The sequence below is a fragment of the Micromesistius poutassou genome, assembly GCF_964030765.1.
Source record: "Micromesistius poutassou genome assembly, chromosome: 4".
Classification (NCBI taxonomy): Eukaryota; Metazoa; Chordata; class Actinopteri; order Gadiformes; family Gadidae; genus Micromesistius; species Micromesistius poutassou.
Genome location: NC_140274.1, coordinates 4,132,533 through 4,149,740, shown reverse-complemented (window position 1 = coordinate 4,149,740; position 17,208 = coordinate 4,132,533). Strand labels below are relative to the sequence as shown.

The 17,208-nt window shown below is 44.5% G+C and overlaps 1 protein-coding gene across 11 annotated transcripts; it reads left to right on the top strand.

Annotated features, from left to right (window-relative positions):
- The first annotated feature begins 258 nt into the window (after positions 1–258).
- Positions 259–16,937, top strand: picalmb (phosphatidylinositol binding clathrin assembly protein b). 11 transcript variants are annotated; one of them, XM_084466888.1, is made up of 23 exons: positions 259–809; positions 4,083–4,225; positions 4,371–4,446; positions 4,590–4,692; positions 4,958–5,051; positions 5,571–5,682; positions 5,835–5,941; positions 6,780–6,821; positions 8,128–8,213; positions 8,777–8,900; positions 9,286–9,413; positions 9,722–9,822; positions 10,041–10,193; positions 10,656–10,739; positions 11,166–11,255; positions 11,635–11,751; positions 12,305–12,427; positions 12,814–12,844; positions 13,284–13,383; positions 13,579–13,638; positions 14,053–14,157; positions 14,644–14,756; positions 15,264–16,937. In XM_084466888.1, the coding sequence occupies exons 1-22, from the start codon at positions 680–682 to the stop codon at positions 14,734–14,736; spliced, it is 2,202 nt and encodes a 733-aa protein (XP_084323014.1). In that variant the 5' UTR covers positions 259–679; the 3' UTR covers positions 14,737–14,756; positions 15,264–16,937. The 11 variants fall into 11 exon arrangements, with proteins under 11 accessions (XP_084323014.1, XP_084323013.1, XP_084323012.1 ...); XM_084466887.1 differs by having other exon boundaries at positions 9,280–9,413; XM_084466886.1 differs by having other exon boundaries at positions 4,958–5,060.
- The last annotated feature ends 271 nt before the right edge of the window (positions 16,938–17,208 follow it).

Below are 17,208 nucleotides of genomic sequence, written 5' to 3'. Positions count from 1 at the left end.
GTGTGTGTGTGTGTGTGTGTGTGTGTGTGTGTGTGTGTGTGTGTGTGTGTGTGCAGGCCTGCATTCAAACGTTAAAGGATAATTGCAATGGTCACCTGCACCAAAGATAATTGCAGGGGAGTCAGCAGTCAACAGTATGAGTTTAAAGTCTGGCTCCGGCGTGTTGAACGTCATACACTCATCCACCCAACACCCTACGCTCTGAGAGCAGAGCAGGCCCGCCATTTCCCTGACTGCATGTAGCGCTTTAAAGCCAGCAGCAGGAGTGGCGACTACCGACACGGACCGAAACGTACCGGGATCTACAGATCGGAATGAGCGATAGACGGCGGGGCGAATGAGTCAGCGAGTGGACCCTGTGCTGCCAAATGTACCGCCATAGCTTTATGCAATATAATTTATTCGCAAGCGGAGTTTGAATCGTAGGAAACGGAGCGGCCGAGCTTATATATTTATTCCTATTTATGTGGATCGTTTCTCTTTCTTACGCCCTCCTCTGGTCCTCGTCTGGTCGGTCGTCTTGTTTTTTTTTTTTTTTTGTTACATTATATTTCCCAAGGTGGGAAAGGGGTCGGGGGTTTGGAGGCTTGGATAGTTCTTCTGGATCGTTTTGAAAGCAGCAGAAGAAAGAGAGCCGGTGTGTCGCGTCTGTAATTCTTTGTTGCATCCATAAAGGAAGATGTCGGGGCAGAGCATTACGGACCGGATCACCGCAGCCCAGCACAGTGTAACGGGCTCGGCCGTGTCCAAAACAGTATGCAAGGCCACGACCCACGAAATCATGGGTCCCAAAAAGAAACATTTGGACTGTAAGTATTCCGAATAACATCCCAATGTGTTGCCATTCTCCGGATTAAACGCATAACAGCAGAGTTATTGCGACGGTACCAACAGGGCCCCAAAGCCTCAGGATAGTAGGCTATGCTGTTGACTCTTGATGCGAAATCGCCCTTTTAAAGCGAGGATGTGTACCACAGGAACCACGAATACTGAAGAAAACCCAGCAATAGTGTTTATAACAGCGACCTTAAAGACATTATCGTAACATATTCGTAAGAAGTAGTTCGTGTTAGTTGAATTTCCCCCATTGAATCGCTGTCAAACTCACGTTAGCTAACGTAGTGGTGTAGCACTGTCTACAATGACTGACCAGATTTGTTATTTTTTATTACAACACAATATTACATGGCAAGTTGGCTGTATTTGGTCTATTCATATCGTATGCAATGTAAGAAGACTCTGTTTTGTTCATTATTATACAACAGAGCAAGCTGTTAGGGATGCTAAGATGTAGAGTTGCCCACAGGGCCCGTTATGGGCCTAGAATTAAAAGTTACAATGCCATTTCTGCCGGTTCCACTTCCATCATTTGTCTTTATTATCTATAGCTGTGGCCACTGTGATTGTGTTGCGTCAGATACATAATTAAATGAATTAAACACTAAATAATGCCAGGGCCCGTATGACACATTTGTCATTATGATCTCGTTATTATACTAGGGCCAAATTCATTTAATTAATTATGCAGTATTATTGCATTATTTTCATATTTACATGTAAGATTCCTTTATGTCTCTGCTGAAATACCTAAGGAGCACTACCTTGCTACCACCCATTACCCAGGTTAAGATGGTGACACAGGACAACAGGATGGTATTCATAATGGAAAGTTACCATTATTTTTAGTCTTCTCATGATAGACATAGATGATGTCATGTGACTCGAATGGTCCCCATATAGATGCATTACAATGTCCCTGACCTACTGTTTTAAGAAGTTGGCCCGTGGTGTCTGTAAACCCTCCATACATTGCAGGTATAAATTAAATGTTAGGATATGTTATTGCACTTGAACAACTGAATGAGCTATTGAAGAAAGTGGTTGATCTAAACCAAGCATCCTGATGTCTTTAAAGTGGCAAGGCTTTAGGCTCTATTGATATACCTCCACACCTGTTGTGCCACTGAGCAGGTCTTCTCTGCTGTGGCTGGGATGAGTTAGGGGGAGCTGGCAAGGCTTGAAGTATTGTTGGTCCGGCCAAACATAGCCAGCCACTCAACGTGTGACTCGAACTCACTCCCTCCTACTTATACACAGAGAACAGAGAGCCTATACAACCATTCTCTGTTGTTCATGCATACACAGTACAATGGGTTTAGGTCACTGTCAGCACTGTTGTGTTGCAAACCACTGGTTTTAAAGAAATGTTGTTTGAAAGGCATTGCTTTATCATTAAGTTTTCTTCTAGAATATTTAAAATAATTTATCAATCAATATATAAATATTGATTGGTATTAAATGGCTTTTTATAGTCTCACCCAGCCCTGCATACTCACTCACTATACAAAATATACGTTTTAATTCATGAATTATCATGCAATTTGCGTAATTCCTGTGTTTAGATAGAACAGGGTACTCCTTCAAAATGACAAATGTTTTTCAGGTGAAGTGACTAAATGCTGTAAAATAAGACACCACAATGGATGCAGGGCCTTAAAGTTTACATTTTTCTTGCATGGACAAATATGGGACATTTATATGAGGTTGATGGCCACAGACTGTGTCTCAATGGGAAACTGTTGGTGGGTGGGACAGTTTACTGAACCCCCACCCCAAATCCAGGGGTCGGGGTTCAGTAACAGGCAGCCCACCCCTGGAAGACAATCAGCTGAAAACATGAATCAGTTTTCAACTGTAAGTTATATATACGAGGCAATACCTGGAGAAGTGTTTATTCCCATTAGCCTCATTAATATACTAGACAGCTCTCAATGTTCATTGGGAGAGCAAACTGACACAGGTATCACATTGGGAACCTCAGATGGACCTACTGCCTGCCTCTCCTCGCTACCCTCTCTGGGTCATTCAGGCGTCCATCCTCCTCATCCTGCTACTACTGCGGAAGGTTATCCTGTCCTACTTTAAATCCCACTTTGACTCCAGAAAACTGGCAAATATAGGGCAGAAAGTGAGGCCCAATTACACTGTCAATCCTGTCACTGCAGTGACTGGCAGGGCCAATAGCAGCCCCCCTGGATGGGCTGCTCCAGCTCACATCGATAAACGAGCACTCTTTGGGATGAACGCAAAGAGGAAATATGTTGAGAGAAAGAGGAACTGGCATTAAAAGTTGTGCATTATTACACATTAATGCACTTGTCTTTCGGCCATCAAATGCTACTGTATTCTCAACATAATCACTGTAATGATATATTTGTAATTGTTAGGGAGGTTTGACATCCCTTGTTCTAAGTGTCACGCGTTTGCTGACATGGTACAGGCCTACATTATGACAGCCATAGTTTCTAGGTCAGGAATCACTACTAGTGATGAGTGGCAATAAACCTCATTTTTTTCTAATCTGCATTCATTCAATTCCTATTGCATTCTCAAAATGTCCATGCATTGGTATAGTTCATATATTGTGGAGGGTGCTAGGCAATATGGCAGAATGATAATGGTAGGAATCAGATTTCTTCGGAAATGTGTGACGTTATAGTAAACAAAACCCTCTGTGGAATTCTTCAATCGTTTAGTCTAATAATCATTTAGTCTTTTAATCAGTATATCAATATATGACCATATATATATATATATATATATATATATATATATATATATATATATTTCCTGACCTTGCAACAACACTGATATGAAAGATAATGCTTGGTTTAATTACGGTTTCCCACAGATATATTGTGGCTATTCTGGATGTTTGGACTACACACTAACCTAAGGCTCTGCATTATCAATGATTAGCAATATCAGGAGACTTGGTTATTTGTGCTAGGCCTTCATGAAGTGGGGTGATACACATTTAGTTCCTGGCCAGGGTTCAAAGACCAGTAATAAACGGGCATGTATGTGTTTGCGATGATGTGTTTGGCGAGTGTCCAGACTTCTAACAAGCTAATTTCTGAGACTTAAGTGAGGTGTTTTTTGGAGATGCACATCACATGATGATCAATGACGTCCAAGATATAATGAACAATTGGATCTATTTAAAATAAGAACGTCAAGACCGCAGAACTATTCTGCTCGTTACAAAGCACTAAGTTCCTGGCCATTGTGTGGTTCCTCAGATCTCATCCACTGCACCAACGAGATGAATGTGAACATTCCTCAGCTGGCGGACTCACTGTTTGAGCGGACCACCAACACCAGCTGGGTGGTGGTCTTCAAGTCCCTCATCACCACACAACACCTCATGGTCTACGGCAATGAGGTGAGCCCGTTCAATACAATGAGTGGGTTTAACTGCTTGCTGTATCTTTAATGTCAACTGCCAAATGTATCATCAAAAGCACCATGATTAACAGAAAAATGATCTCTTATCAATGGCTGTCATTTTTATTTTTGTTTCATCACAGCGTTTTGTCCAGTACTTGGCTTCAAGGAATACATTGTTCAACCTCAGTAATTTTTTGGATAAAAGTGGGTTACAAGGTAAACGACTCACTCATCTTTAATCAATCAATGAGCTTCCTGATGTTAACTGGTGATGGTGCGATGGTGCATGTATGAGTAGTTGTACATGTAGTTGTGCATGTACCAGTCAGAGGAACTAATATCTTTGATGTCTCCTGCAGGGTATGACATGTCCACATTTATCCGGAGGTATAGTCGGTACCTCAACGAGAAGGCAGTCTCCTATCGACAGGTGGCCTTTGACTTCACCAAAGTAAAGCGAGGGTAAGAATGGAAAACTACAATACACTTAATGGCTTTTAAAATAATTTTCAGCTTTTTAGTAATTTACATTTACTTATAGATACAGGTACTACAAAAAAACACAATCACTTTTGGGTACTACAAAAAAAACACAATCACTTTTCAGTAGTGTGTCTGATTGCCTATTATTTCTCCATCCTCTCTCTCTCTTACTCTCTTGCCCACAACCCCTCTCTGGTGGGTGTGTCCTCTCTCCTGACTCCCTCCCACCCCCGTCTCCATGCAGGGTGGATGGAGTGATGAGGATGATGAATACAGAAAAGCTGCTCAAGACCATCCCTATCATCCAGAACCAGATGGATGCCCTACTGGACTTCAACGTGAGTAGTGTAAGGAGAAACCCGATGCTATTGCATGAGTTCTTTTTTAAGTTCCCAACTACTGGACCAGGTTAATATGCATGAAGATTAAATATATATTCTTTACGTCATTGGTGTCTTTGCAGGGCATGCTACATAAGTCAAAATACATTTGGATTCTGTTCTTCTTTGGGGTTGGTGGCCCTGTAATTATAAGGCAATCATATGTCAAAAGATTTTTGACAGAGACGAATACATTAATAAATAATCATTAGTAATTGATAGTGAAGTTATATTGATTTAATTGTAGCCTACGTTAATGTACAAACAAAATGTTAATTTCACTGTTAAAATGAGTCCGGGCTTTTATTAGAGGTAGTGTTCCCGGTGTTCACATCTTGATACAAGATGATAAAAATAATCTGATAAGAGTTTCTGTGAGTCATTTGTTTTTTGATCACCCTTGCTCTGTAATTCAGTCTGCAAAGACTGCAAATGTTCAGGCTGATTGTGGGCTCACTCTGGTCTCCTCTCCTTCAGGTCAATGCCAATGAGCTCACTAATGGAGTCATCAACGCTGCGTTTATGCTCCTGTTCAAAGACTCCATCAGGCTCTTCGCTGCGTACAATGAAGGGATTATCAACCTGCTTGGTAAGAGTAATCACAGGATAGCTTTTATCCCCCATTACCCAACTTTTGTTCTATTAAGTCAAAGTGGACAACATCTCTTAGCAATATACTAAGACATATCCATGTTCTATGTTCGAAAGATTAACCAGTACCTTCATGTGTTACAAACGTAGAAAAGTACTTTGACATGAAGAAGACCCAGTGTAAAGAAGGCTTGGACATCTATAAGAAGTTTCTCACCAGAATGACCCGGATATCAGAGTTCCTCAAAGTAGCGGAGGTAACTATCAAACGATCCTCTTGTGTTTTATTGAAATGTATAAACAAAGTACAAAGTACATTGATTGTGTGATGATGTAAATATCAGGGATGCACCGAAATTTCGGCCACCGAAATTTTTCGGCTGAAAATGGCCCAAAAGCGCATTTTCGGCTTTCGGCCGAAACACTCTTATCACCGAAACAGGAAATTGTGATGACGCAAACAAAAACCGCGGCCAGCACACGCTTGTCTGGATAAGCGCCTCTGCGCCAACATGTCTGCGGTGTGGGCATATTTCCATATATCTATAGGTTCCATAGATCATCAGTGATACATTGTGAAACAAATGACACCTCTAGCTAAATGTAGTAATCTAGAGAACCAGCTACAACCTTGTTTTCATCCAAACGAGCCGTCTTTAGCGACGGCTCGCTATGAGACCGCTTCTATGAGCTGTCGGCTATCAGCCGCGAGTTTAGGGACCGTCTGCAAAGTGCCGACAGCTTCTATGAGCTGTCGGCGATCATCCGCGAGCTTAGGGACCGTCTGCAAAGTGCAAAACGCAAAACGGTGTTGTTTTTTCAGTGCTAAATAAATATTTTTATACTTTTAATAATTGTAATTGATTTATTCTTTGAATTGCAATGCCTTGATTTTAGTGAGGTTAGTACACAGTCATAGCTATAAATGCAATGTTAGGCCTACTAATAATTGGCATAATAATTTATTTCGGTGTTTCGGTTTTCGGTTTTCGGCCTTGGTTTCCTCATTTTCGGTTTTCGGTTTCGGCCAAGAATTTTCATTTCGGTGCATCCCTAGTAAATATATATCAATCAATTCTGTTTTCCGTTTAACAGCAGGTGGGAATTGATCGAGGGGACATTCCGGATCTTTCTCAGGTAAGTGTCAACACGCCGGTGCAGTAGTTGGTATCAAAACTTGCAGCAGGCCTACACATGCCATGTACAGCGATATGTTGCCTAGTACTTTTTCTTTTGGGCTGTACAAAGATCAGGCAGAATCTCTTTCTTTCAATGTATGTTTCTTTCAATTATTTTGCCTATAATGTTTCTATTTATCTGTAACCAGCTCTTCTTTAAGCAAACAAAATTGAAAAAAAATACACACACCCCTTTACAAATGTTTTTTTTTAAGATAAGACACTGCATGATATTCTTTATCGCATGACAGACATCGCCAACAAAGGCACTTTTTCCTCCTAGTCTTCCTCTACTTCTTTTCTATTTGTTTGTGTCTTTAGCACTCTCTCTCTTCCACCTTTGTACATTAAATAAAGGTGATAAAGGCAAGCTTTGGGTGAGCTGACTAATTCAGATGAGAAGGTCTGCTACTGCAGTCAGAGCTTGTGTGTCTTCACCATGTGTATTACAAGCCCCACATTCTAATCCAAGTGTACATATTGGGGTATGTCAATTGTAAGTTTAAACAAGTCACTCTCTCTCATACTGTAACAACACAAACACTCTCTCACACACACACACACACACACATAACGGGTCACTGCTAGTCACCACCTTTATATTCTGTATTTTCCCTTTATCTTTCCACTTTAGTTCACAGTTTGTGTAAGTACTATCATCTCACTCTTCTTTCGGTGTCTGTGACTTGCTTTAGTGTTGTCTCTTTGCATGCTCCTGCTCTGACTCTGTCTCTCCTACATCGTGGTGAAAACAGTTGAAGGAAAAAAGTCTCTCCGTGGTAAATCATGTTATTCACTTTGTGTCCCCTGAGGTGTAACCCCTCCCTCTGTAGCTCATGTTGACAATGGCCAATGGACATTGTTAAACTGACCAATGTCCAAGCCACTGTGCTTGGACATTGGGTCAGCTCCACGATGGCCAAGTTGTTTAAAGGGCCGAGGTGCATCATTTCACATACGTCGTTGTTCTCGCTCATCCAAAGTGGCTTCTCAGCTGGAATGCAGTCATTGCACAGCGGGGGGCAAAATCATAACACAACGTCGTTGCCATTTCTTAACATTTAACTTGACTTAACTTGAGGCCACCATAGTCACTTGTCAACACGGTGTTAGTATAGTGTAGCGTTTTAGTCTGTCCTTAGAAGAACTACATAGAAACCCCTAACATTGCCTTGCCCACCCCTGGCTCAGCAGTTCTTGATGCCCAAACAGACAGATGTTCATGTTGTGAGATTAGGGCTAACTTGGTGCTCTTGGCCCGCCAGGCTCCCAGCAGTCTCCTGGAAGCCCTGGAGCAGCACTTGGCCTCCTTAGAGGGCAAGAAGGTCAAAGACTCCACGGCTGCCAGCAGGTAGGTGCTCCTCCAGGCTCCCGGCTTCGAAACACATCAACAGTTCCCTTAACCTCACATTTTGTGCTGTTAAACAAGTAATGAGCGCACACCCCTCTTACGCACTTATTGTAGGTTGTCGAACAATAAGCACTTAAAAATAGTACTTGGCATTGTGTAGCATCTTATCCTAGCCATCTTTATTGTACACTGGGTTAATGGGTTAACCTGTCAACTGTTAGTGCTTGGCACTTGTTTCTATGAACATCCTTACTGCACCGACAGTGATATTTTGTTTCTCTTCTGACAAATGTACTTATTGTAAGTCTCTTTGGATAAAATCGTCTGCTAAATGCCCTAAATGTAAATGTAGGCAAGGCAAAACAAGGCAACTTTATTTATGTAGCACTTTTCATACACGAGGCAGACTCATTTACATTCACAGACTCAAAGTGCATGTAAATGTAATGAGCAATTTGTTTTCATTACCATATCTAGTGAGATGAGATGGGATGTTTCTCCAATACAGTTTTCACACTTCAGTCCTCGAGTACGCTAATGGTGTTTTGTTTGTTGGTGTGCAGGGCGAGCACCCTGTCCAACGCGGTGTCGTCTCTAGCGAGCACGGGGATGTCGTTCACCAAGGTGGACGAGCGGGAGAAGCAGGCGGCTCTGGAGGAGGAGCAGGCTCGGCTCAAAGCGCTTAAGGTACGGCCGTGGTTAAAAGGACTCAGAAACGTTGTTTTGCCAAAGTACAAATTATTCAAGGTGTTCATCTTGGTGGAGGTGTAAGCATTCATTCAGGTTAAAAATATAAATAAAATGGAATAAAACGTCTTAAGACAATAAATAGGACTAGCAATACGGTTTTCGCAGTATTTGTAATGTAATATGCATAACTAAAGTTCAACAGATCACAAGGGAGGGGAAAGTAATCCAAAGTGTGTCGCTCTGCGTGAGTTTAACAAGGAAAACAAACAAACACACGACACGCCATAGCAACCACAGTACATAATAACAAGGGCGTCATAACGCGACTGCCACGTTGGTATTCGTTTGGGGTTCTGAAAATGGTCCTTTTTCTCAGGAACAGAGGCTGAAAGAGCTGTCTAAGAGGCCCTCTTTCGCCACGACCGACACATCGCCCGTCTCCACCACGGGGGGCACCATCAGCACCGCCCCGGCCATCGACCTCTTCTCTACCCCCAGCTGCTCCAACGGGTACACTCATTAGTGGCTCTGTAGATAGAATTGATCGTTTGTGCTCTTTAAAGCGAAACATTCATGATTCGACGCTTGCCTGAAAGGTATTTACCCGATGAATGAGTAGGCACTCTTTATGTCTATTATAAATCTTGAGTAAAAGCATTCTTTTTCTGCTACTGTGGCTCGTAAGAGCACAGTATAATAATTGAATGTCACATCTAATTTCAGACTTAGCTTCGTTTTCTTATTTTTTAACCGATTCCAAATGATATCACCGGTTTTGATTGACGGTTGAAGTGACGGTGGCGTGTTCCTTCCCGCAGTGCTCTGAAAATGGAGAGCGACCTGTTCGACCTGCAGTCCACCTTCCAGCCCTCCATGCAGTCTGGCTCTGCGGGGCTCCCGGTAGCGACTGCCTGGGCAGGTGAGGACCCACGGCCCCCTCCACCGCGCGACCCCGCCCATCTCCACAATCAACTTCCACCAACCCTCTTACATGTTCTGATCTGACCTGTTGTGCATGATCTCTGATGTCAACCTCTGCCCCTCTCACCTTCTCGTTTACATCTGCCTGTTTCTCTCTCTGTCTCTCTCTCTCTCTCTCTGTGTGTCCTCCCTTCCTTCCTCTCTATGCCTGCCTAGATCCTTTCACCTCTGCCGAAGCTGGGGACGACTCCATGCCAAACCTTAACCCTTTCCTCTCAAAAATCGTTGTCGATGCTGCTCACATACCTGTCGTGTCTTCGGACGGTGTTAGCTTTCCCTCTAGGACGTCTGCCCATGAAATGTTTGGCGGTAAAGGGCCTTTTTTTTGTCTATACCCCCCAAACCCCCCCTGGTCTCTCCCGTAGCCCCAGTGGTGTTACTTGTCCGTAGCAGTGCGCAGTGTCTCACATGCATGGTTAATGTGTCATTAGCGTTAATAAGCTATGTGTGTGTAAAGTTTTTCTTGTTATTATCTTATCTTATCATTATCTCTCTTTCTTCTTCTTCTTCTTTAATGTTATTTATCCATATTTAATAATTCATGCCAATCTTAATGGTCACAGAATACTGAACATTCAGCCAATCAGAAACCATGTGGGCGTGTACTAACTCCCAGTAGAACCCATCCTACCCTCCCATCTCCGGCCATATGACCCATCGTGTTATATGTAGAAATATAGATATAGATCTATAGAAATATAAAGCAATAACCATAGAGGAAATAAGTTGAAATCTGTTTTTCTTTGACCAACACTATGTTTGATCCTCCAGATCGTTACAATCCCTTTATTGACACAAACTCGTCAGTTTCAACCAATTACAAACGTACAGTGCGGATAGAACACTCCATGTCAGGTACTTTGATGGACCACCATCTAAGCCTATGTTTCCCCACTTGGCAAACATAGGGTATTTCTTTTTTTTTTTTTACCCAATATAATCCCAAATGGACTTAATAATCCTACAAGTTATGATACAACCCTTATCTAAGTGGTTAAACCTGCCTTTGCTATTCTATAATTGATTGCAGAACTGGATATATATCCTGATATCCTCCCTCCCTCCCTCCCTTAGGCCATTATGTCTCTGCTACTCTTAAGAAACTTAGCTTAAAAAAACCCAAATTGATCTTAAACCTTGAATTCAAATCAACCTTTCCCTTATTTATTTTCTTCTTCTGCTGTTTTCTTTCTGCCCTTGCTTGTTCACCGGCACTGCCCTGAAAACACTTCTCTACTGCTCTGTCTCCTCTTTCTCTCTTCTTCCTACTTCCGGCGTCAGACTCCTTCTGTGGTCCAGCGCCGGGTGCCCAGCACCACCACCAGCCCCCCTACCCCACCGAGTCCTCTGCCGTAGCAGGTCTATTCAGAGGTACTGTACCTAGTCCTAGTCCAGGACGGAGCTCCAGCCAGACTTCCCCTAGGGGAAGGGTAGAAGCCACGTCACAGGGCTTTAGTTTAATCACGGCCATCCCAGTTTATTTATAAAGCTCAGCTGTGACTTGTTACCCTCATAACAGAAAACGGAGCGGGACACAGGAGCCTGATATAACACAACCCCCCCCAGGTCGTCATAATCCAGGGGGTTGATAGGTTGTCCGGCGCTGTGTTCTGTGTACATAGCATCCACGACTTTCTTTAGATTTATTCTGAAACGGTGCAACAGTTGTGGTTTCCAAACCGTGTTCCCTCACCCCCTCCTGTTCTCTCACCCCCATCCCCACCCCCCCCCCCCCCCCCCCTCCCTAAAGGGTACTCAACGCCGCAGCCCGGCTCCCAGCAGCCCGCCCCATCAGGGGGTCTGCAGGTTGACTTTGAGTCCGTGTTTGGAGCCAAAGCGGCAGGCGGCAGCGTCATGGTTTCTGATGGTGAGGACGCACTCGCTCACAGGGAGAGAGCACTGGGATTGACATGGGGTTTAATATTTAATGTGGTTTCTGTGTGCTCAAGGTGGGGCTTCAGGTCCTTTGAGTTCAAACAGGGCAGATTCCAGGCCCACTCCGTCTCACCGCGGTCGATACAAAAACATGTTTTCAACAGGGAGAGGGTCACGTACCAGTATTTAAATTAAGTTACGGATGTTTGTTGTTTTGTCATATTTTGAGAAATGGGTCACGACCTTGATAGTCCGGCCGGGGCGGCGTGTAAGCCCAACGTTGAACCAAACGCATATTCATCTATGCAAATGTTGTAAACACACATCCACACAATATACTCAGGAATATTACTAACAACACCAAAGCTTAAAATACGAATACCCGTCGAGGGTCATCACGGAGCGAGAGTACAGGCTACCCCATCGTGGGACTGTATTGAGCCAATTAGGATCTATACATACATTAGCCTGTCATGGCTCATGTGTTGCCATTGGTTTATTTAGACATCTATATGTGATAGAAGCACCATCTGTTACCTTGCCAGATATCAGCGGGAGCATCCTGAAGCCCACCCTAGCAGGGTCCAGCCAGGGTCTGTGCTCCATGCAGAACCCCGACAGGCTGGTGTCGGACGACCTTGACTCCTCCCTGGCCAACCTCGTGGGCAGTGAGTATCAGAGTCCCGTTCCTGGGATCCTCTATTCCTTTTATCCTTGTCTTTCTGTCAAGGGTTTTTTTATATCTCTAATTTGGGCTTACATATACTTCCCACAGTCTTATCTTGACAAAAGAACAAAACGTCTTCGTAACGTGATGTATTTGTTGTTGTCTTAACGGTAATATGATAGTATATTCTTTTTTTTTTAAACGCTCCACTATCCAAGCGATCGTAATGGACGCACATAGGCGAGGGGACGATAAGCGGAGATTATCGTATGATGCGCAACATCGCGTTACATAATCCATGTCAGCAGACCGGCCGACAAACAAATCACGCCGCGCAGGCACGTCCCAAACCCATCACTCGGCTCACGTCTCTCTCTCTTCCCACAGACCTCGGCATCGGAAATGGAACATCGAAAAAGTAAGTGGCACCCGCCCCCCCACAGACATCAGTGGACACAAAGGCAAACACACATGTCAACACAAACACACACACACACACACACACACACACACACGTACTGTATAGTTAGACACATTCATGAATTGACACACACACTCATGCATGGGCAAACACGCAAACACACGTACACGTACGCGCACGCACACGCACATGCGCACACACATGCTTCATTGTACAAGCTCATGCAAGGACACATGCACGCACACACACACACGCACGCACACACAAACACACACCCACCGACCATATAAATAGTTTCACGAGTCTGACCTTTTTTTTTATTCCGTCGTCGCTTAGCTACACGACAACAAACAAACAAACAGCGCTGTAAGGCCCGCGGCCAGGAGCCGCAGCTAGCCAGGAGCCGTGGCTAATATTAGCATGTCTTAACCCACAGTGACATCCACTGGAGCCAGCCGGGCGAGAAGAGGCTGACGGGCGGCACCAACTGGCAGCCCAAGGCGGCGCCCTCCACGACCTGGAACCCCGTCTCCATGGTGATTCACACAAAGGCCCCTGTCGTTGTAGCAGAGCCCCCCCCCCCCCCCCCCCGCGCGCTATACATTAACTATCGTCTGAGAAAAAAAAGAAAAAAGGCCTCGGATTGTTAGGACTCGTCTCTTCTGAGGCTTTTGTTCGCGTGTCAAAACGTCTCCTTATCTCCCGTCTTCTGTCGTGTCTCTCTCCCGTAGCCCACGTCTGTCATGGCCTACCCCGCCACGACGCCAACAAGCATGATGGGATACGGCATGGTGAGTGGCGTTCGTCCAACACCCCCCCCTACAGCTCACACACTTGTCGACCCTTACGTTTGTCTGTGTTTGTTTTTAAAAATCTGCCGTTATGTTTTTTTCGATTCATCTGTTTCCAGTTTCTTGTTGCCCGCTGGGGGGCTAAAGTCAGGGGGGTGTCATCAATATACGCCTTAAGAGACCTTGGATTAAGGGCTATACTAATACAATTGAATTGAATCTCAGTAGCAGTCTGTTTGCATTCTTTTGTCAAAGCCAACTTTACAGCACGCCCTTCATGCTAACAAACAATACCGCTGCATTACAATGCATCGTCATAAAAGAAGGATCCGATTACACGAGAAACACAGGAAAATGTCCTTCAGTGTTTAAAACCACAGCACTGACCTCCCCTCGGCCCTCCCTCTGCCGCAGCCCCCGCCCATGGGCTCCATGGGGATGATGACCCAGTCCACCATGATGTACAACCAGCCCATCATGCGGCCCCCTAACCCCTTCGGCTCCGTGTCCAGCGCGCAGGTACGAGAGAGCGCTTTAGTTCAGGACACCTTCACACGCCGTTCGGTCGCCGTGGTGAACGTCTGGGATAAAAAGGCCAGGATTGTCCATTGTTGACCGGGTGTGTTTGCTCTGTATTCACTGGTGTCACGTGTCAGGATACCATGGTGGTGACAGCCCAGTGTGTGTGTGTGTGTGTGTGGATGATGTGGCTCCCCCAGCACTGACGATGCTGACCCCAACACTGGGCCCTTTTATTCCCTCCTCCGGAGAGCGATGGATCATCCATCCGTCCTTCCTCTTGACTCCCCTTGTTTATCTCTCCTTCACTTCCTTTCTGCCTTTTGTCTCCTCATTTTGTCACCATGGCGTCCGTACACCTGACTAATCTCTGGGCTCCGCCCCCTTTATACATATGTCTTTTTAACTGACTGCTGTTGCCCCCGCCCGTCCGTCTGGCCTCCCCCTCACACCCTCTCCTGTCTTCCTTCTTTCCTGCTGTCGTAGCCTTCTGCGGCCTCTAGTCCCTCCAGCCAGAGTCCTCTCCGCGCTCCGGGACAGGACCCGTTTGCACAGCTCTCTCTCAAGGATTTCTTGTAGACCCGTCTCTCTCTCTCTAGGTACAGCTCTCTCTCGCTCATTCTCTCTCGCTGACACACTCGCACGCATGGGATTGCTCATGCTCTTTATCTTGTCCTTTTGTTTTTCTCTCATTTCTTTCTGTCTTTCAACCTCCAACCGTTTTTTTACTTTGTTGGGGACGTTTATCGTTCGCTATTGTCTCACTTGGTTGTGTTTTTCCTTATGTTTTATTCTCGTTTTTGTCTTTGACAAAGCCTGAACATTTTCAACTAATATTCAACTAATATCCAAACACAATAAACAATGTACAGCTTGGTTAGTCTTATTGGCCAGATTATACATTCATTGATTAGACTTAGAAATAATAGCAGTAATCCTTTGCCCATCATTGTTTTTTTATACATTACTTATCGTTATACATTTTTTTATGACCTTTTTTTGTGTTACATTTTTAACGAAAGAAAACAGTACGCAATTGATTAAGCCTTCTCACAAATCAGCCAAAGTGTACTGAAGATCCGAGCTCACGTCTCCCCTCTCCCCAGATGCAGTTCATGTAATGGTGGCTGGGAGAGTCTCTGTGAGGACGAAGCACTCAGTGGCCGGGCTTTGTCTACGATGCAGTCCAACTCTTCAGAGAAACCTTCTCCAACCCCACCCACACACACACACACACACACACACACACACACACACCTTCGAATACAAGACATGTCACGAACAGAGTGGTCGGCAATGACTGTCCGAAACCATGGCAACCGTCTCCGAGCGACATATTGGACAAACCCCCCGCTCCCCTGTTCAATTATTACGCAAATTTGTCCCCAAGACTTCAAGTGATGCTGCTGTCCAACCGGCCCCTCACCCCCTCCCCTTTCCCCCCTCCCTCCCCCATGTTGACGGTCTCTCCTCACCCGTTTTACAGTGTAACCTGTAGAGATAGTTATGGGTGCTGAGAGACTGTTAATCATGTTTATGTACACGGCGTTGGTTGGACAAAAAAAATAAGCTTGTTGTTCTCCTTAAGAGGGAAAGGGGGTGGGAGGGGTGAGGATGAGGGGGAGGGATGTGGCGGGAAAATCAAGAGGAGTCCCCTTTAAACCTTTCCCGATCAGAACCCCACCATCATCATCATCATCATCATCATCATCGATTCCCTCCTCGGGTAATTTAACTGTCACCGAGTAGTGATGCTAATGACGTTTACACCTGTTTAGTTTTTGTCTTTTTTACCGTGTTTACAGTAGACATTCCTTGTGTGTTGTTTGTATTTATTTATGATTATTGATTTAAGACTTCGGGGGGGGGGGGGGGGGGGGAGGGCGGGGCTGGGGCTGTAAAATGTACACTACATTGAACACCTGTGGGGTTGCTTCACCTTTAAATATGGATCTCAGACTGTATTATTGAGAGGTAGAGTAAAAAAAAAATAGCTATTATATTAAATTACACCTATTAAGCGGAATGATAGAGCACTAAATATTCTCCAGTTTTTGTGTTAAGAACAATTTTTACTAGATGAAAATATTTCACCATCTCCGTTGCACTTCAAGTGCAGGGTGTAGAGTTTGAGTCAGTTACCTACAGTATATAGACAATTCTGTGCCTAGGGTTTTTTGCAATGGAACAATTTTTCTGTCTAGTGGGGAGCGGGGGTGGTGGGGGGGGGGGGGGGGCGTCATCCACAATATCAGAAGCATCACAGTGGGGAAAGGGGTGGGCTCCGTGTTGCTTTAAGCTTGGCATGCCATTGACTCACTGACCGTACTCATGGCTGCCTTTTACTCTGAATGTGAAAGAGTTGTCTTCATGTTGCACACATCTTTCTGCGTCGGCCACGCCCCTCTTCTGACCGTCTCCCGCTGGAGGAGCCGGCGGAAGGGGAAAGGCCGAATATGGTCGTGGGACGTCAGGATGGAGGAAGGGGTCACAGTTTGGATGTAAATTTAATTGTATAGAGATCCAGTGGAACAGGGTGGGGTGGAGCGCTGTTGATCGGTGCTCTTTGTATATATTAAAAAAATAATGACTGTTCACTAAGCGGGGAAGGAAAGATGTATGAAATATGAAAGCAATTCAATCAAATTTGACTCTACCTAAGTTGGATTCAGGATTCTCTGCGTTGGTCTTAACGCAGATATTTTTCTTTATGTAATTAGAATGTGTAGCAAAACGATGACTGAGGTCTTTTCTTTCTTTTTCAAATAAAGAGCAGCTTCCACAGATGATGTTCATGTGTTATTTGTGTGTGTGTGGGATACACTTTTTTTTTAATCACATTTGGAAAATGATAGGGCCTATTATAGTACCAAGAGACACGTTTACAGTTTGATATTAAAATACATGGAATCGTTGCCAGTGTCACCTGACTGTTCAGGTGAAGGATTGGATTACCTAGCCGTTTGCTTATCAGGTAGGCCTACTGTTTACATTTGAATTAGGAAAAGACAACATATGCGTCACAAAAGCCTCTGGAATGGACTTCCACCT